Raw genomic sequence first — 22,483 nt, 5'->3', positions numbered from 1 at the left:
CTGACGATGGCTTCACATTGCCATCTTTTATGTCTTGCAAATACTTGGGGCAACTCCTCTACCAATGGCCCTTGCTATTACAATAGTAACAAGTGACCTCTTTGGGGTCACTAAGAGAGCTGGAATGTCTGAGTTGGGCCTTGCCTTTGGGCCATTGCTAGATGACCCATCATGGAAATTGTTCTTCCAGTTAGCTTTTGGAGCAACATTCCTCTTCTTCCCTTTACCTTGCCCAATGGCGAGAACGGGATCATTAGTAGAAGGGGTCGAATTTTTTCCCCTCATGCACGACTCAGCAGTCTGTAGCAGGTTGTGGAGTCGGGCTGATGTGGTTTCTATGTTGTTCAAATGGTAGCCCAATATGAACCGATCATAACAACTTGGCAAGGAGATCAATACCATGTCAATGGCCAACTCCTCGTCAAAATTCACATTGAGCCTAACAAGGCACTCCATGTATCTTTGCATTCTCTGCACGTGGTTACACACAGACTCTCCCTCTTTTATCTTGCAAGCTATGATGGACTTGACCACTTCATATTTCTCTTGACGACCTCTCTTGTGGTACTTTTCCACAAGGTCATTGTTCATCTCATATGGCCAGTAATCCTCATAGAACCTTTGCAATTCAGGAGCCATTGTAGCGACCATGATGCATTTGTTGCATCATCGTAGTGCTTCTTATAGGATGCTAGTTGTTCATGATTAGCTTTGGCTTCATCGATTTCAATGAGTTTTCCTTCAAGGACATATTCTTTTCTCTCGAATCGAAGATCCATCTTCATGTTATGCATCCAATCATTGTAGTTGGTGCCATCAAAGGTCACCTTGGACACGATAGAGAGTAGGGAGAAACCCAAGTGGTCGGTAGATGATGAAGGAGCAGAAGCATCACCAGGAGGAGACATCTATAGAGAAAAATAATAGTTTTAGTTAGATGACAACAATCCTTAAAATTTAACCCATAATAAAAAATGAAGGCTAGGATCCAAAGTAATAATTCACAACTAAGAAGAGGGATACCGTAATCTTATCACGAATTTATAAAGGTAGGTAAAAGTAATTTACCAATTTCGAACTATGAAATTCCTAGATCTTTTGAGATTCATTAAATCTATCAATGACATGTTTAATGTCAGATTATGCTATACTATTTGTGACTGGGATACCGAGGATCACAAACAAGATGTGAATAACCATACAAATATTCTTGACACTCTCGATGTCATTTATCATCTCATATTAATGTGGTGGTTAACCACACGCGCTCCATTACTTAATGATAATTTTTGAGATGCCCATTATTACTCTTTATAGTCACTATTATTGTGTCGGTTAACCACATGTTCGTCACTAACTACTAATAACGTATAATGTGCAACTTAATGGATTAGCAAACTTTTCACATTTTTCCTAAAGTAACTAAGAATGGGATTTTATAAAAGAGTTTAGTTACTTTTATAGCATTATACTTATTAATGAGATTATATCCTATCAAATCCTTCGGCTAACGACCCTCCACGAAACAAGAAAACGGTGGGTGAGAGTGGACACTCATTCAACTACCATTTTAGAGGCAGTTTCCTTATACCCCCTTTATAGTTCAGCTTCGTGAATGAGGTGTACTAGTGATTTGACTGATTTTGTCTTATACATATAGTATATATTAAACTTTTATTTATATATATAGTATAAAGTGTATTTTTTTCAAAATACTATGTTTAAATTAAATTTTCGAAATTTAAAAATTTAATTTAATTTTCAAAATTAAAATTTTTTAATTTAATTTAAAATAAACCAATTTAGATTTAATCTTTATCTTTTAATTAACATCTAATTAAATTAATTTAAATCTAATGAGGATTAAATAATTATTCACTATTAACTATTAATCAAATAATTTAAATTTAATCCTAATCCCTTCCCATCTAGGTTTTTCGAAAATCAAGGGATAAGGGTTATCCAATTTTATTTAATTATCCTATTTTAAACAATTTAAAAACAATAATTACCAGATAAAGAAACCCTAGGAAACCTTAGAAATTTCGAAAATTAGGGTGGAGACTATGGTTTCAAGAACCCTAGCCCAAGTAAAAATTTTAATCCCTTAGAGTTTAATTTCTATAAACCATAATCTTGATCTACTCAACTATTATGCAAATCAATTGAAAACATACACTTTGATACCATTGATGGGTTTTATATGTTACAAAAAACTATTTTTGACGGAAAAACATAAACCCTAAATTCACATACACCATAAGGATCTATGTTTTTACTATTGAATGCAATAAACAATTGAATATCAAGAACCTTACAAGAACCCTAGGATTTTCAAAAATCATAAAAGAGTTTAGAACACATACCTTTTGATTATACTAATAGATAATCAAATAAAAACCCTTCTTGAAATTGCTTGGAAGCTAGCACCAGAAATCTCGTGCCTCTAATGGTTCATACCCAACCCTAGCAAATTTTCGGCCATGGCTTATAAGAAAGGAGTGACCGAAAATTGAAGCCCTTGGGTTCCTTATATAGTTGAATTAGGAAACTCAAGATAACCCTAATTTGAATATTATATTAATATCTCAAATTTGGTAATTATCTACTTCCTAATTATCTATAAGGGATAATCTAGAAACCCTAGATTACCCTCCAAGAAACCGTCCACCTCCATAGGGAAGGTTCTGGAACAGCTTACTTAACTATTAAACAATTACAATTAGAACCTTTCACTTTTAATTAATCCAGTTAATCCCAAAATTATTTCCAATTAATTTTTGATTAATTATTAATTAAATAATACAATTTCTAATTAATATATTATTTTTATAACATATTAATAAATTCATTTATTGCTATTTATTAATCGTATAATAAATCAATAAATCAATCTCTCTTTCTCTAAAAGTCATCATTTTCAATTACTAGGTTTTAGGGCAACCCAAAAGGACTTTGCTAATAATTCAAGATTATACTAATTTAGTTATTGGCTTAGACACCTAATCCAATAGTTTCGCCGCCTCGGCCGGGGGTGTGACACAATTGTTCCGATGATGGTGTGAGAGTCTGAGTCAAAGATGCAAGAATAGTCACAATTGTTCCATTTCACCAACATACTCCATGATCATGTATGAACCGATTACTACCCTCTTCTCTTCTCAATCCACTGAAGCAGAGAGAGTAATTAAAGAAGACGAACCAAATGATTATGAGATCATGGTGTCCTTTGTTGATCTACAATTTGATTTAGAGGAGGATAATGTACCTGAGAACATGATCATGCCAGGTAAACAATTCAAAATCCTCAACAACAAAATCAATTCTCTTCTTGAATTACAAGCAGATACCGGGTGAAGGAATTTCGTTACTATGGTAGAGATGGAGTACTTGTTGAAGTCTCAGGAGAATCGTTTTAGAAGCTTGGTTGAAAGCCTTGAACAGAAACAGGTCGAAAGGTTGGTTGTTTACTCCAAAAGCTTTGATTACAAAATTCAGAAGCTTCGTGATGTTGCCAGGGAGCGTCCTGATATTTTCATTGAACAAGTAACAAAGATGAAAGAGTAAGTGGATCTTAAGGTGGCTGAACTTAAGTCGGAGATGGCTAAAGAGGTTGAAAATATGGAGAAGAATTACACTTTGTTGCATAGAAAAGTTGATGTAGTTGCAACTGCTATCAAAAAGTTGGTTGATTTTAATACTGATTATTCGAACAAGCTGGAAGCCAAGTCGGAGAAGGATTCTCAGGTGTTCGCAAAGCTGGAAGAAATTTTATTCAGTATCAAGGAGTCAATATCAAAAGTTGATCTTTCAAATCAATCATCAGTTTCTCAGGAGTCAATTTCTCAGTTGATTTCGACCATTAATACTAATATCAAAGTAGAGCTTGCTCCCATCCTTGAGATGGTACTTCGATTACCAACGAATGTTCCACGTGCTGGGCAAGTGTCATAAGGAGGAGATAAAGGATGTGGAGGTGTTGGTTCTTCGAAAGATTCTAAAAAGGAGCTGTTTTTGGAAAAGTGATTTCGACTCAAATACCGACTTCACTTCCTATTTCGCTGACCACAACTTCAACAACAACAAGAAGATCAATGACAAAAGGGATTACAATAAATGAAGGAGCTGGAGGTTCAAGTTCAACATCTGTGCCACCACCTTCGAAAGATGATCAAAGTTATACAGGGAAAGCTATCTCAGTTATTCCTTCAGAAGAAGAGAAGAAGAAGAAACAAGCTTTGGAAATCGAAAAGCAAAGGCAAATTAACAACATAATGAGGCAAAGACAGAATGACCCACTTGGCTTGAATAAGGGTGATACCAACAAGCAGTGGTGCTACGAAACAATAGAGGAGATTGTTTCGATTGGCCTGAATGAATATTTTCACAAGGTACCTAAGAAGAGCTATGATATTGAGAACACTGATTTCAATCAGCTTGACTTCCCAATAAACCACATGTTGTTCACATCTTCCCAGTTCAAGATCGTTGAAAACTTCAATGATAAAGAAGAATTCAAAAGACTGAAGATACGGTTTCATGCAGTCTTGGGTAAAAACGAAGAAGAAGTATGGTCATTAGTGAAGATTGTGAATGTAATGAACATTGTGCGAGAAAACTTTTTTTAAGGTCTTCTGCAAAACTTTCACAATGTGTTTGTAAGAGAGAACATTATAGTTTGTGAATTTCCAATTGCTGATTTCCCACTGATGAACATAAATGACTTCGTCACTATGACAAGGATTTTAAGTAATGTGGATGTTTCGAAGCTAACAGAAACCAAAAAGGATGACTTCATCATTGGTTTTGCTCATATCAAGGTTTTCATTGACAATTATTATGATTTCCTAGAAATTACTGATATTGAGCTTGCTTTAGCTGTCAATAAGCCTTCGAAAGTTCCTCAATCTTTTCTGAAGGGGAAGATCAATATTGACAAGTATGAAGATGAGGAAATTATAGATCAACCACTTGGGGTTGTATTTCGTGGGAAGAAAAAGAATGGGATGTTGACAAAATTCTTGTTTTAAGTTAGTGATTTAGAGAGGTATACGAATGCTCAATGTACCAATCTCCTTGTTCTCATCAACAACTGCAAGAGAAATGAAGTTGAAGACAAGGCAGAGATACGAAAGGCAATTTTGTGGTATATGGAGGTTCGCAATGTACTTCTACAGAATTTGAAGCTTGTGGCGTAATTTTGACTACTCTCACTAAGGGGGAGATTGTAGGGTTGAAATGAAGACAGTGAGGAGTCAAAATATATTGAGTCTGTAAGGGTTCGAAATCCAAGTGATTTCAACTCTATATGTATTTACAAGGCACATTTCGAATTCGAATCTAGAATTTATAGTCCTTGTATTTTTTGCTCAGTCTATAATACCCTATAAATAGGGTAAGTATTAGAGTCGAGAGTAACTTTGTGATCTTCAAGTTTGTAAACGCTCTCAACTTCTTGTACTCTTTACAGACTAAATACGAGCTAATCAGATCTTATTTACACAATGTGTTCTTCCTATTTTCTTTGATTGATTACGTATTTGTTACTCGATTTTAACTCACATCAATGACTCGAATAGAAGGTTGTTGGGTCCCCTGTGTTGGATGCCTGTGAAATACTATGACATGTTAGTATGTTAGCCAGACTAGTAGGGTCTTGATTATGGATTGTGGTTTGAGGCTTGTTGCTTGTTTGCTTATTGATTGGTATGTTATGTGTTTTGATCGGTTGATGACAAGATCATGGTCGGATGTGAGTCAAACAATGTCCGGTGGTTTGATGACAAGGCTGGGACATGCCGTGAGTCAAAGAGTACCTGGTCGGGATGATACGATCGGAACTGGCCGTGAGCTAAAGAGGCCCAATACTTTCTTGTATAGTTATTGCTGTGATGTTTGTAATATTTTGGGAACTCACTAAAATTTATGCTTATAGTTGTTGATTAATGTTTTTCAGGTACTTCCCTTGAACGGGGAAAGGCTCCAGCTTGACCACATAGCATGCTCATTGTTGTTGTCAGTTGTTTTTAGATTTTTGCATGAATATGTTTAAGACTATGATTTTTTGATACATTGACTCATGGCTTGTAAACTATGGTTTTTATGATTTGGATTTAATGGAATGGATGATATTATTCTCTTTTAAAAATGAAAACTTTTGGCCTGAATTTTTGGGACGTTACAAATCAGCTTAAACACAACACCTAACAAGGGTAAGTAAATACAGAATGCACAAGGAGCTCACGCTTAACAAAGTAGTTATATAGTGATTAAAACACTAAAATTTAATCAAACTATAGTTAAACTAGCAAATTGATAGAGGAGTGAAGACAATACTAAGAGGAGGTAATCGCCAACGGTTTCAATTCTAAATGCAGTTAAGTATTGATTTGGTAAATTATTAAATCTATCGTTTTCTCAAGTTACATAGACATAATAGGTATTGATTCTCTCTAAATCTGGGTATGAACTAAGTTTTCTGCACCCATCGTCCTATACACCGCTTGGAATAATTTGGGATAGTAAGGAAGATTACTTGTAAGTCTACTAACACTTAGAAAGATAATTAATGTGATAGAACATGTAATGTAAAGAGTCAAACAATGCATAAAAATAACTACATTACAATATGCATATAAATATAAGATTGTTTGTAACTCAAAGTAATGATAAACTATAATTTAAAACCGATTCCCACTTGTGATCATGGGTGAATTTAGATGCTTATGATTGAAGAAGATGATGACATGATGTTGATGATGAACATGTTTCCCATAGTGACACGATCTTCAATGAATTATTCCATCTTAATGAATAGAGACTTTCCTCATGAAGATGGCTGGATTAAAAATGTTTAGCGATGTTCTGGAACCTTTGGAGGTTGCAAAAACTAGCGAAACACATATAAAGATTAATGAAAACGATAAGGCAAACATCTGTTCTTATAGAGCTTCTCAAATAAGGCAAGTAGGGTAAACTATGAGGGCGGTGTCCTCAAGTGCATTTGGGGGCGTTGACTAAAATGCCCCCTGATGTTTTTCCTTTCACTTTGCCATCATTAATATTGCACTATAGCACGTCCTTAAAATGCTAGTCGTCTATCATTAATATTGCATTATAACACGTCCCTAAAACTCAAAACACCCAAAAAAAGGGCAAGCATCCCAGAGAGACGTCCTAGGATGCTTCCTAAAACGATGTGAATACGGGGACGTTGGACATATCTTTGTACTCGTTCGTTCGTTCGTTTGATGTGTGGTTTTGGTTGTTTTCCATATCTTTTAACATGCACATATAATTCACAATTCCATCAAACTATAACCATTCTCATATAGACATATATTGTTCAAGCTAATTATAACATTTTACTTTAAATGAAACTGGCCTGAGTATCCCACGCCACATGGAAAGATACGCATTAACATTAAAAGTGATGGTTACCTAAAATACAATTGGGAACATCAGGTGTTGTAGAGGTGCAAATCACACCAAATTCATGAGATACATGACCCAATGCTCATCTGTGCTTTTATGTACATGATATATTCATGATATCTCTAAAGTATATTAAACCATTATTAACATTGTTAATACATTTTGAATGCAACAAAATTAACATATAGGCTATATGCCCGAATGATATAATGCACACATAACATGGAAAAAGTATCATATACTCACTTTGCTTCGTAATAACCTCACTTGTCACCATCAATCATCCTTTCCATGGTTTCTTTCTTATTCTATCCACATACATGCCTGATCCTGACATTTCGGAAGCCTTGTGCAAAAATCTATGTGAGGCCTCATAAAAAAATCGTTGGAAAATATTATTAATTAAATTTGATACAGTTAAATTCAAAACTAAAAATTGCTAACAAACATATTGTAAATTCACTACCACAAAATCATGTATTCACTCATTATTAATAAGTTGAAACTGTTACAAGCAACTTTTCAGAAAAAAAGAAGAAGAAGAAGAAGACAACACATTCCTATTTTCTAAACATCGACATTCTAGCATTCTTATAAGCAAAATTCATCTATTACACTTTCATATTCAATATTCTCAAGAAACTCGTTCTCAATCGAAATCAAAGCTAAAACATTTAATCTTTCTTGAGACATGGTCGATCGCAAATAAGATTTTAAAAGCTTATTTCTGTTGATATAACTGTAATGGGAACAGTCAACAATATTTAGTATGCTTGACAGGATATTGGATACGTTTTTATCATTTTTATGAAATTTAGTATCTTGTTAGTTGTATTATGTTCATGTGGTATATGTTTTTGTACAATTCTAGTTAGTTGTATTATGCAACATCTTTTCAAGATTTTTGCAACTTGGCTTCAAGTCACTAGTATTCAGTCACTTAACTTTTCTGTTGTAAATAAGAAACCAAAAATATATTCATATTGTTTGTATTATTCAAACATTCGCTTCAATAATCTAATAGTTTGATTAGTTATGTACACAAAATATTAAATTTTGAATGATTATTGAGGTGAAAGTTCATGTATTAATTTTTGATGACCCAACGTCACTCTCATCAAAATGATTATTTTTTTTTTAAATATTCATTTATTATTTTTCTCAACAAACGCAGGTTTAATTCCCAATTCAGAAGCTACATCTCTCGCACAATTCAAAACCATCACAAACCAATTATCTTGGTAGTCTTTAAAAAATTCAATAAGTGGTTCCACACTACTCATTGCCTCATCAATACATATAGTCTCATATTGAAGTTGTTTGCTTATGTTTTTTTTACTTTAACCAATATATGATACCATATAACCATACCAGTTATAAAGTTAAATTGGTCAAGTTCATACTCTCCTGAACAAATAGCTTTATATATATATATATATATATATATATATATATATATATATATATATATATATATATATATATATATATATATATATATATATATATATATATATATATATATATATATATATAGAGAGAGAGAGAGAGAGAGAGAGCTAGGTTCAGGTGTTTAATGTATCTATTGTGTTATTGTATGCATAAATGTGGGCCAATCAAAATTTAAAATATAAATAAATAATTAAATAAATAAATAAGGATAAATAGGTAATTTGATAATCAGTTTCCACAAATAATATCCTATAATTATGGTAACTATTGACTTTAGCTGTCTAGGTTTTCTCCATCGGCTTTTTAAAACCACCACCTATTCGATCCCAACCATTACTGCCGATGTTGAAGGGAACAACACAACCATAATTACCGCCATCACCGACGGTCCTCCACCACTCGTCGCCTTCATCCACCAATGTTGGCCAGCAGGCGGAATCAACTGCAAGGCTCGATTTGAGACGAGCAGATGCAATTGCGCTGTGAAGAGGCATCATGGATTCAACCATTCCCAATGCCCCAACAATCCTGAAGAAGAACACCACAAAGTTTAAATCGATTTCGCAGAATTTAGAAATAGGGTTGGTTGTAGTGCGTGTTTCGGTGTGTTTTTTTGTATATGTAATCGGTAAAGCATCTACCTTGAAGCTGCACGAGGGAGTGTTCTTGTAGATGACGAAAATGGAGAAAGAGGTACATGTTTTGGGGCTAGGGTTCTTGAAATTATGGTGGTTTGAGATGCGATTGTTCGCATACCAGACATTAACGATGATCTGCTTGCAGATGCAATTGCGCTGTGAAGAGGCATCATTGAGGATGAGTGCAAGCCCAGATTTTCAACTCCGAATCTTAGATCGTTCGCAGGTAAGAAGTTTGCAATATCTCAATTTTGACTTTTCTGTTTGACCATTCAATGCCGAATATCCTTAGATCAATCCAGTTAAATTCAAAACCCGATTTCATTCGCTCCGATTATCACACTACCGACTGCGAATTCAATACCATTTGTTCCGATTGTAATCACTATTCTGATTTTGAATTTTTATTGATTGACAATCCAAATTGAGATACAATTCAGTTCATGTGTTCATCATCTGTTCATCATAGGACTTCGAGATTTGCTGTAACAACGTAAATTTTCAAAATAATTTTTCATTTTAAAAACATACTTTCATTCATAAAATATCATAGTAACCCAAAGTATCACATGTTTCACAATAAACAAATCCCAAGATCCTCGAACACATAAATCCTCTCAGTGTGTACGGATCATGCCGGCGCCTTCCCGCGATCCTCGCTAGTACCTGAAACACATAACACAACAGCTGTAAGCATAAATGCTTAGTGAGTTCCCCAAAATACCACATACAACACATACGCCACTCGAGGCTATAATACGACCCTCCGGTCGATGTGTCTCAGCGGGACCCTCCAGTCCCGTAGCTCGTTGGACCCTCTGGTCCGGTCATAGCTCGTCGGACCATTCGGTCCAGTCTGTGTCGTTGGACCCTTCGGTCCGGTCTATATCGTTGGGTCCTCCGACCCGGTCTATATCGTTGAGCCCTCCGACCCGGTCTGTTCAACACATAGCATACATATAACACAATGCACATAATCGCATATATACACATAGCATACAAGACCCTCTGGTCTACACATAAATACCACTCTAGGTAATGTATAGTGAGAAGATTCACCTCGGGTAACTCGGTAAACCTCGAACTCTGAAATACTGCACTAGCCTTCGCCTAATCACATAAATAATTACTCTAATTAATACAACTTCTAAAGGCTAGGCCACCCCCTCTCTATAAGTTCTCTAAGAAGGGTAAAAGACCATTCTGCCCCTCTAATGGCTCATAAGTCCCAACACTAACTAACCCTAAAAGTCAACAAAAGTCAACGGTCAACATTGACCGGACTCGCCGAGTGCACTAGAGTGACTCGGCGAGTACATGCATGTCCTCCTCGCCTCTGTCCTCACTTGACTCGCTGAGGCAACCCGACTCGACTCGTCGAGTCCCTTATGGGCTCGGCGAGTTCCTCCAATGAAAACTCTCAAAAGATCTCTTGAGGTCAGATCTGCTTCACCAAACAGTAGATCCATCCTTCTAACACTCGAAAGTCACGTAAAGGTTCAAACTTTACGTTCATGCAATGCTTATAAGACCAAAAATGGAGGAATAACCTTTTAAATGTGATTTTACTCTCAAGGCTCACATGAAACCTCACAAAGTTGGAAGCTTGGGACCTTTTGGACCTCTCAAGGTCCAGATGTATCATCTATACTTAAAGGGACCCCCTATGCTTCACAATCTAACTCAAAATGGTGCAAAGGAAGCCCTAGATCATAGATCTTAACCCAAAACAGAAAAGGAGTTCGATTAGATACCTCAACAGCGTAGATCTGAACTTGAAAACTCTGGATCCACAGCTCCCTTGACCTCCTCTTGCTGGAAACAACTTCTCATTTGCTAAGTTACACCAAAATCGATCAATATGGCTTTATCTCCCTCTCAACTCGCTCAAGCTCTCAAGGGGTACTCTCTCTGGACTGGTAGCCGCAAATGGAGGCCATAAAGGCCTTTAAATAGGGCTCAGGACCTGAGATTTAGGGTTTCATTTTACAACGCGGATTCGCCGAGTCCACGCATCGACTCGCCGAGTCCATTCATTAAATCCAGTCAGCATTCGCGGTCCTACTCGAGGAGTCTTCGACTCGACTCGTTGAGTCCCTTTCTTTTCTCAAAAATAAATGATAAAATTTAATACCTGGAATTCCGGATGTTACATTTGCTTTCAACAAACATATGTGCAAGAATATTTTTATTGACTTTAACAACTTCTTGTAGAATAACCATAGAAAGGTAAGAATGTTATGATCTTTTGCTTCTCGGTTTTATTATATAACAAGTGGAGAATGTTCTGATCCATTGTTTTGACAAAAATTCAGTGGAGTGTTGATGGGTTTTGGGTTTGATTGTTCTTGATAGAAATGGATGAATGGAATGGATTTCTAGGGTTAATGTTTTATAGGAAATTGTTTCTTTTACTTGACAGAATTCGATGTAGTGTTTATTGCTTGAAATTGCCATGGAAAGAAGATTAAGCAATAATAATGAGTGGTTGTATTTCTCATTTGCAGGTATACAAGAAATCAAGAACAAGAATGTTCTTGTTTTCTTGGCTGGGAACGAAACGAGAGATATCAAAGCAAAACATGGTACATATGAAACTTACAACATTCTACTTGAATGGAATCTTGAATTCTGATTCGGTCAGAATATAATCTTGAAGATGAATATTGTATGAGATCAAGATGAACAATGACCACCAATCTTACAAAAAGAATGGATTATTCTACCAGAATAATATACAATATAATGAAGAAAATATATGTAATAGTATATTCTGGTAGAATGATTTATATATTGTGTTTTTTTTTTTGTTATTAATAAGTGTAACATTCTCATAGAATACTATATAATTTTTTTTTCTTTTCTAAGAATATAATAAAAATTTTTTTAACTTGTAACCAAAATTTTGTTATTCTTCAAGAAGTTCATTAAATCAAAATATATATTATGTCAGAATGTGTATTCTTGTATGGCTCAATCATATTTGTTATTTTTCAATATATTGATAAACACATTCCGTCAGAATTTTCGAATTAGGAGAATTATCATCCATAGAATCAGATTTTTAAAATTAATAGAATCTATTTTCCCTTAAAATATGCAATTTTCCTTTTTTAAATTTTTGTTAATTGACTAAAATACCCTTAGAATGAAATTAGATGATATTTTTTTAATTATATTTAATTTAATAATATGTATTATTCACTTTCCAAAAATAAGTAAAATGATTGGCCCACAATTGTATTTTTTTTTTCAAGTTCTAAAGCTTATTCTTTATCGAAAGAAAAAAACTAAAAATATCTAAATTCATAACATAACATTGTAAATATGAAATATATTTTTCAAATTAACTGAATTTTGATTCACATTGTAGAGCTTCTATTATTTTGAAGGCCCCTAAAAATCAACACATTAAATTCGGAGGACCCATATAATTGCCCGCTCACATCAGGGCCGCGGCCACTATCCATATATGACAATGATGATGCTAGATTTCACACCATTCCAATGATAAGTTGGTATTTGTTCCCGATAGTCAAATAAGTATTTATTAATTTCGGAATCATGCCAAGTACTTGGTCATCCAATTAAATGTTCACAATTTAGCTCCAAAATTTTAGTTATTTTTGACATATATGAGGCTTGTTGACTAAGAGTTTCTCTTGTGCTTTTGCACCACACGCACAAACATATTGACTAATGTTAGTCAAAATGCCCTTTTCTTCATTTTATATTTTTATTATAGCAAGTTTTCATCATTATCCAGCAACTAGACCTGGCAATCTGAGACACGAATACACGAATCTGTGAGAGACACGACACGACACGAATACACAACACGAATACATCTTAAAAATTGAGATAAAGCTTATCTCTCATCATGTAATCGTTGCGTGTCAAATTCTTGGTTGACACGTTTTCATGATACAAATACACGAATTGCCACGTCTACCAGCAACAACCTTCCATTTCCTTTAAATTATATAAATGCCTTTCAACCAATGTAATCTCTTAACAATTTATATTTTCTTAATTATCTTGAAATTGCAAGATTTCTCCATTTCCTTTAAATTATATAAATAAAATTTCAAGATTTCTCCGATATATGGTGGGCTTTCCTCGAAAATAACCAACATGCTTCTCAACCTTCCATATTTATCAACTTAGCCGAAAACCCAACATCATTTAGAAGTAAGATTAATATATTTTAAAGACATTGATTTGATCACAACTTCAAATGGTTTTCTATTTGCTTATTTCAATATCTTTCTTACCATCGTTGTAACGTTATCTTAGTATAAAAATAATTTCCAAAGCAATAGTTAAATTGCAGCTTGACGTTGATAAATAGGATCAGTATTTAAATTAACATCTACTCGGTTTTCACCATATGGCAAGTCAAAACAAACAAGAAACACACCAACCTTCGAGGCTAAATAATACACCATATGGCAACTTGCACTTGAAATATGGAACCCAACCCATAGTCAAAGTTGAAGGTGAACAATGGAAGAACAAATACCTATGCCTACCCTCTTTTGCTTTTTAGTGTCACAAAAGTCTTCTTTTCTCATTGAACCTTCCATCAACTTCTGGTTTGTCAATTATGCACCGACATCACAGCTCTTTCTTTCTTCACCGTCTGCTTTATATATTTATACATATTCTGCATCTTGTAGGTCAGCAAGTCATAACAGGGACTTCGGTGCATAGAACATGGCTTCAGTTCAAGTCCAAGCCTTCTTCGCAAGTACTAGAAAGGTACACCTATGTGTGCTTGTCCTCTATGCTTTAATGCTTGTACATTCTTCTGCCTACACTACTGCTAATCTTCCGACGAGTTCTAGTACCACTTTTGAGCTCTTAGGGAGGAGAATGTTAGAAGAAAAACATGTTCTTGAAGAGTCACGTGAAGTTGCTCAACATGTCAAGCAGAAGTCAAGTACTTCTCACAATGGTCTAGGTACAACCCTCTTAACTACCAATAACAAAAACAAAACTGAACTTATAACTGCAAATTCAGCCAAAAACCTGACAAAGCCTTTCAAGCTTGTCATCTCCGTCAAGAACTCAACGAAAACCAATACAGATTCGTCATTTCAAGCAAAACCCTCATCAAAGAAAACAAATTATACAAAACCCACATCAAAAACATCAAATTTAACAAAACCAAATTCAGTTTTGAGCCAAAAGTCGATAGACCCATCAAAGAAAACCAAATCCACTACCAAACAATCAAATAAACCAACAAAATCACAGGAATGGAGTTATCAAGACGATGAGGAAGTGGATTTTGTTGATGGATTCAGAGATCTACCTTCCAGATTTCAAGAGACATTGCTACCAGATTTGGAAGTTCTTTCAATGACTTCAAAAGTTTATCTGAAGGAAGCCAATAAAGAAATAACAAATGGCATGAAACCTATCGTGGGCACGAAGTACGCACCAACTGTTGCTTCTATGGTCTCTTTCGCATTCATTATGATACCCTTTGTTCTTGTTTCTGTCATCTTCAGTCAAATCAAAGCCTACTTTTCTCTTCAAAAACTCGTGATTTTCATCCAAATTTACCTCTCAATCTACTTCTCCATACTGTGCCTCACTTGGCTGATAACAGGCTTGGAGCCATTGAAGTTCTTCTATGCTACTTCACAGTCGACATACATCTGCATCCAGCTGTTGCAGACTCTGTCTTATGTGCTGTACCTTTTGGTGCTTTTGATGTACTTTGTGCTGGTTTTTTCGACGGAGACAGGAATTGGGACGAAGTTACTGGCGTTCGGGCAGATGTTTGTAGGGTTTGCTGTCGGGTTTCATTATTACATGACGGTGTTCCATAGAGCAGTGCTGCATCAACCACCAAAGACTAGCTGGAAGTTTCATGCTATATATGCTACGTGTAACATTGTGATTTGTCTGTTAGATAGGGCGGATAGAAGGAAGAAGGCTTACGTCATGGATGGCAGTGAAGAAGGCAAAATGAGCTGAGCCTCCCTTTTAAATGTTGGCTGAGTAATTTGTTCTAAATCTTTTTTAGTGTAGATTATGCTTTTTCGTTCTCATCCCTAAATTGATTTGTATCCAGACGAATGTCCATGATATCGTTCCATATAAAGGGCTTACTGGGCCAAAGGAACATGCAGTAATGTCTATTACAACAACATGATAATAATTTGATCCTTCAACAGTTCAACCCTTCCTAGGAAGAATACAATTTTTTCCAAAGCTCGACGGCATAAACTCCCATGTGATACAGTTGTATTCGTTTTAAGGTTCTATTTGAGCTTATTCACATCGATACATGGGGTCCATATAATACAAAAACTTATGATGGTTACTCTTATATTTTAACAATTGTTGATGATTTTACTCGTTCTAGTAATCACTACTAGAAAAATTAAAAATACCTACGAAATTTTCCTACGGAAATATTCCGTCGGAAAATACCGACGGAATACCTACGGAATTCCGACGGAAAACGATGCCCTAAATTACTGACAATATTGTGACGGAATACCTACAGAATACCGACGGAAGACAAATCCGTCGGAAATCCGTCGGTAAATACCGACGGAATAGCTACGGAACTGACAAAAAGACTAATTTGTTTAATTTCCGTCACAAATCCGTCGCTAAATAGTAATTTATTAATTTTTTACTATTATTATTATTATTATTATTATTATTATTTCAGTTATTTTTATTATTATGTCCTACAGATTACCTACAATTTTTTTTTATTTTCGACATTTCGGGCACCGGACGTCGTTTTTTTCGCATGTTATAAATGATTATCTATAGTTTTCCCAACTTATACCTGATACCTAGATGTTTATAGTGGCGTACTCATTTTGATTGGTTACACATTTCACACTTTAAAATTACAATCACATTAACATATGTACATATACATACACACACATACACATTAACATATCCATTCATATATGCCCATAGAAACATAAATTCATATATACCCATAGAAACATACATTCACACATACATTCTTAGACACACATTCACACATACACATAGATTCATATACACACATATACATACATACACATATATTCATACATAAACACATTGACCAACCTCTATGAATGTATGTGTCTATGGTTATATGTGAATGTTTGTGTAATTGTGTATGTGTATGTATGTATATGTACATATGTGTGTATGTGTGAATGTATGTGAAAGGAGTAACTGTGCGAAAGGAGTAACGGATCTAAAGGTGCACGTGGTTACACACACATATATATTAGGTATAACTTGGTGATAGTATATATAATCATGTATAATAGAGGTGTGAAAAAAACGAAGCGAAAAAAACAACGTCCGGTGCCCGAAATGTCGAAAATAAAAAAAATCCGTAGGAAATTACCGACGGAATAGCGACGGACAGCCCCTTCCGTAGGTAATCCGTAGGAAATTTCGTACGGATTACCTACGGAAGGGGCTGTCCGTCGCTATTCCGACGGTAATTTCCTACGGATTACCTACGGATTTTTTTTATTTTCGACATTTCGGGCACCGGACGTTGTTTTTTTCGCTTCGTTTTTTTTCGCATCTCTATTGTAAATGATTATCTATAGTTTTCCCAACTTATACCTAATACCTAGATGTTTATAGTGGCGTACTCATTTCGATCGGTTACTCCTTTCACACTTTAAAATTACAATCACATTAACATATGTACATATACATACATACATATACACATTGACACATACATTCATATATGCACATAGAACCATACATTCATATATACCCATAGAAACATACATTCACACATACATTCTTACTCCTCTTTCCCCATTTCCCGATTTTTTCCCTCCGTTCAGTGGCGCATCTTCCGGCGTGTCTCCCGACGCATCTTCTGGCGTGTCTCCCGAAGCATCTTCCGGTGTATTTCCCGGCGCATCTCTCCGTTTGGTGGAACCCTCTTTGCTCGATTTCATATACACACATACATAGAGATACATAAACAGGTTGGTTAGTGGTGTTGAAGGATTGCAATGGTGGTTTGAGATAGGCGATTGTTAGTGTTGGAAGGAATGATTGTCATGGGTGGGAGTTGATGATGTGAAACGAAAAGGGGAAAGGAAAAAGGAAAGCCTAAATGATTAACTTTTTTCTTTTAAATTAGTAAATAATTAACAAAATTAGAAAATATAAATAAAAACACTTCAATTTCTCTCCTCTCCCACCTCTCCATCTTGGAAATAGTTCTTTCTACTGGCTATCTATCTGTACAATGCCAGTTCAAGCTACCTTCTGGATGGAGCAAGAAAAGGTATGTGCAGGCACAACAGTTCAAGACTTCAAGGCGGACAGGTAAGGGTAGGTTGTAAAGGCTTAGCATAGGCAGGGGATAGGCATTCAAATCACTATCTTAAAATACCGTATTGGGTGCATACTGTCTGAATACTTGCTGTCTATGCTGGATGAACGTTTTTATACATGTTTTAAATGATTTAAACTGTATATGTATTTTATATCTACAAATATGTTGGGTAAACATGGGTAGATGAATGATGAGAGATGAAAGATGATATGAGTGAACATATGCAGCTATAGACTTAGTGCCTAATAAATAACATCGGCAGCTATGGACTTAGTGCCAATTGTCGGTAGCTATGGACTTAGTACCTTATAGATAAACGTTGGTAGCTATGGACTTAGTTTCTGATAGATAAACGTTGGTAGCTATGGACTTAGTACCTGTTAGATAAACTTTGGTAGCTATGAACTTAGTACCTGTTAGACAAACACTGGTAGTTATGGATTTAGTACCCGATGAATGAACCTTAGCAGCTATGGAATTAGTGCTTTACGAACAAGCATTAGCAGCTATGGACTTAGTGCCTGTCTTATAAACCCTGGAAGCAAGGGACTTTGGAATGAACGAATGCAGGATAGATGACTCTTAGGGTAGACCCTTAAGAGTAAGGAAGATAATAGGGATGGGTAATTGGGTTGATTGTTTGATGTTTAAACATAATAATTATATTATTGTGGGTTGAAAACCCTATGTACTCACCAGGTTTCCCAACCTGACCCACTCAAGCTTATTTGTATCACAGGTGTCGATACGAAGCTACTATACACTGAGAGATTTAAAAGAGACGTAGATCACTAGTGTAAATGAACGTAAGTTCTGTTTATGCTTATGTTTTTGTATTAACGATGACATCCCAACGTTTTGAAAATGAATAAAATACATTTCTTCGCAAATGCTTTGATAACGCATTTATCATGTTTTTCTGGGAACAAATTCCGCAACATTTTTATTAAAAAAAAGTACTTTGATTTTTATAAAGCATAAACAAAATCGGTCTTTTCTGGCCGTGAAAATGGGGATGTCACAGTATAGGACCATTCTACCCCTAACCTAGCCTTGTCCAAATCCATGACCCAAACTACAATCTGAAAGGCCTAAAGGCCCACTAATCAACCAATGGCCTAATTTTCCAAATTGGGCCCAAACCCCATACATGGCCTTGCCTTAAGGGCCAACCATTCTTTCTATTCCAACACTTTGTATCTCGATGGCCCATTAATAACTCAAGCCCAAATTCCATAAACTACTAGATCCATAAAAGCCCACTGATGGCCTAATTTTCTAAATTGGGCCCAATTCCATATGGGCCTTAACCTAAGCCCATAATTTCCGTAATTACAGTTCAGATCACCTCAAGACTTCTTCTTCAAGCCAAGAAACTCCTAATTCCTTAGCTCCTTCAACATGCACCAAAAATGAACACTCAAGGCTCTCCCCGAGCTCACACACTAAACAATGGAAGTTAATGCTCGATTTAGGTTTTCTGGACAGAGGAGGCTGGTAAAGAGGCCAACCAAGGGACTTAAGGCCTTTAAATAGGGTGTAACACCCTAAAAATTAGGGTTTCTATAACAGCGTCCAACTCGTCGAGTTCCCTTCACTAACTCGCCAAGTTGGTTCATAAAAACGTGCGTCCCAAAAGCCTCCAACACATACACATACATATACATACATACATATATACATACATACATACATAAACATATATCATCATCGCATACATACATAAACATACACATACCTATCGATCATATGTTGTTTATAAAATTTGTAGTTTATTTATTTTAATTTTTGGGTTTTAATGTACACCTTCTAATTTTTTTAATTAATTAACAAATTAATTGTTAAATGGATAAGAATAAATGTGTGAATGTATATGAAAGGGGTAACAGATTGAAAGGTGCAGACGGCTAAACATATACACATACACAAATATACATTTACACATAGATTCACATATACCCCTAATTTTGGGGTTTTACACCTTATTTAAACACCTTAAGTCCCAAGTTTTGTCATCATTTCTAGCCTCCATAGCCTCAAACCCTAATCTCGAAACCGTAGAGCCTCCTTGAGTGATGCGAGCTTATTGTGGGTGTGTTTGAAGCTCATTGAAGGAAGGCAATGATGATGATGATGGCGTTGATGACGATGATGATGCCGACGATGATGACGACGACGATGATGATGACGATGATGACAATGATAATAACGATGATGATGACGACGACGACGGTGGCGGTGATGATGATGATGATGGAGATGATCATGATGATGATGGAGATAATAATAATAATAAATATGACAATAATAATAATAATAATAATAATTATTATTATTATTATTATTATTATTATTATTATTATGACAATGATAACAATAGTAATAAAACAAAGGAAATGAGTATTGTATAAGTTATATTAAGGATCACAAGTTTATGGATGTGTCATTCCCGGCCGGTTGGTAATCCCCTCCCTTTCTTTGTAAGATACCCGAGTTCGAATCTCACCCCAAGCACTTTTTTTTTTTTTTTTTAATTTGGTCGCTTTTCCGTCGGAGATCCGTAGCAATCCCGGGGAAAAACACAAAACCCATTTTAGCGGGGTTTTTTTGGGCAAAAAATTCTAAAACCCAAATAACCCCGCCACCCCCAAATTCGCTTACCTAGGTTTAATATTTCCCTCGGATTCAATCAAATACTATCGATTCACCTTCCGCCTCCTCTTCCCCATCTCAGATGTAGCTCCCCGCTCTTTGCTATCGCCGTCATCGAATCACCTTCCAACATCGTTGCACATCGCTATCACCGCTACACCAAACTCTTCCTCGTTGGAAACCCTTCTTTTTTCCACTACTTCTGATGATCGGCCTCAACCTGTCGCCGCCCTCAGCCCTTCGTCAGCGAAACTCTCTTCTCGTCGGCGCCCAACCGAACCCTTCAGATCGTTGACCACCAACAGGTATGTTCCTCGGTTCTTGTTTTCAATTTGTTTAAAATCAGTGAAATCAATTTTCTGAATTGAATATGAGTTGTTGAATATGAAATCGATTTTAATCGATTTTCTGGTATGCTTAAATTGATTTACTTATATGTTGATTTCCGGTTAAATTATTTTCCACTTCTTATCAATTTTACTGATTTACTTCACCGCTCCATCGAGGACCAACACCGCTGCAATTTCCGGTGGTAACTCTTTTTGTCGACTAATGTACCATTCGATTCCCTTCCATTTTGCTTTAGTTATTATCGATCATTGCTTGTTACCATACTTGTTTGGCTAATATATAGTTATCTACCTGGAGTTCGAGTTCTTGTCACTGTCTGGAGTTCGAGTTCTTGTCACTGTGACATCTTGTAGCACTTGGTTGGCTCTCTTTCTCCCTTTCTTCTTATTTAAGTTTATAGTCATTCCATCTCTAATAAATAGATTCATCTACTTAGTTTTTTAATGTCTTTCTATTGACGATTCTAATTTGAGTTGTTTGTTGAAGATTGACTGTTGGATATATGTGCAGATAGTGATTTTGGAACTAACTTGTGCAGATAGTGGTTTTGGAACTAACTACTAATTTAATGAGGTAATAACTTGTAGCCTTTGGTACAGATGAGTTTATTTATAACTTTTTTATACGATATGATTTCTTTTATATGCTAAAAGAAAACTATAACTAACTACTTTTATATGTAACAGTTACACATTCTTTCAATTAGTAATTGATACTTGTTTTTACATTTTTTCTTTCGGTTAGGAATTGATACTTGTTTTTACATTTTTTCAGGCAAGCTTAGCTTGCACATTGTTAGTTTGATACAGGATTGTTGCTCTATTTCACTGTTTCAGTGGATAATACTTGCAATATTTGTATGGTTGCAAGAAAAAGAGCCAAAGCAAGAAGCAAAGGCAATGTTAGAAATAGTTACAAAGAATATCTTCATACAAAGTAGGGTAGGACAATTGAAATGCATTGTGTTTGTATGAATATGAATTGTATTGGTTTGTATTTAAGCTACTTCTATGTAATACATTAAGTAAATGCAAAGTATAATGTTATAATTGGCAAAGTTTATAGTAATGTTTATTAGTTTTGTGGTTGATTAAGTAATTCATTATATGTTTAATTTCTGTATTTTTTCTTATTTTATGCCGAAAAATATGGATTTTTATTTTTATTTTTTCTACTCATTTTAGTGACGGATTAGTGACGGAATTTCCATAGATAAAAGTTTCCGTCGGAAATCCGTCAGCAATAAAGTCAAATGACAGTCAATGTGGTGCCTGTCGGTAATCCGTAGGAGATCCGTCGCTCTTTCAGTCCGTAGTTATTCCGTAGGTAAATTACCGATGGAAAAAAGTTGTCGGTATTCCGTAGGTAATCCGTCACAAATTCGTCGGTATTATTTACCCACGGGCGTTTATGCTAACGACATGTTTTCCGTCACAATTCCGTAGGTAACGCTCTATACCTACGGATTCTGTTGTAGGTATTTTCAGATTTTCTAGTAGTGAATGCTTATCAAGTCTTACAAGGATTTATTGCACTAGTTGAAAATCAATTTGGGACAAGAATTAAAACCATCCGATTAGACAATGGTTTTGAACTCGGTTCAAGTAGA

At 35.4% G+C, this 22,483-nt stretch overlaps 1 protein-coding gene and 2 long non-coding RNA genes across 3 annotated transcripts; 2 read left to right on the top strand and 1 right to left on the bottom strand.

The window, feature by feature from the left end:
* Positions 1-10,135: 10,135 nt before the first annotated feature.
* On the bottom strand, positions 10,136-11,331 carry LOC145110866 (uncharacterized). The gene is made up of 3 exons (XR_013710077.1): positions 11,279-11,331; positions 10,584-10,634; positions 10,136-10,190 (listed from the first exon to the last, which is right to left on the bottom strand). It is a non-coding gene; the product is annotated as an uncharacterized LOC145110866 (long non-coding RNA).
* A 2,680-nt stretch (positions 11,332-14,011) lies between these two features.
* On the top strand, positions 14,012-15,867 carry LOC145110865 (uncharacterized). The gene is made up of 2 exons (XM_079047182.1): positions 14,012-14,119; positions 14,204-15,867. The coding sequence occupies exon 2, from the start codon at positions 14,241-14,243 to the stop codon at positions 15,510-15,512; it is 1,272 nt and encodes a 423-aa protein (XP_078903308.1). The 5' UTR covers positions 14,012-14,119; positions 14,204-14,240; the 3' UTR covers positions 15,513-15,867.
* A 4,595-nt stretch (positions 15,868-20,462) lies between these two features.
* LOC145112962 (uncharacterized) lies at positions 20,463-21,931 on the top strand. Its single transcript, XR_013710700.1, has 4 exons — positions 20,463-21,077; positions 21,158-21,233; positions 21,385-21,447; positions 21,649-21,931. It is a non-coding gene; the product is annotated as an uncharacterized LOC145112962 (long non-coding RNA).
* The last annotated feature ends 552 nt before the right edge of the window (positions 21,932-22,483 follow it).

The sequence above is a fragment of the Lactuca virosa genome, chromosome 5, assembly GCF_052849685.1.
Source record: "Lactuca virosa cultivar CGN04683 chromosome 5, Lactuca_virosa_CGN04683_v6, whole genome shotgun sequence".
NCBI lineage: Eukaryota > Viridiplantae > Streptophyta > Magnoliopsida > Asterales > Asteraceae > Lactuca > Lactuca virosa.
This window is presented reverse-complemented; position numbering and strand designations above follow the sequence as displayed.

Bases quoted from the DNA above. Each gene is read 5' to 3' on its own strand.
- LOC145110865 (XM_079047182.1), top strand. From the start codon at position 14,241: ATGGCTTCAGTTCAAGTCCAAGCCTTCTTCGCAAGTACTAGAAAGGTA.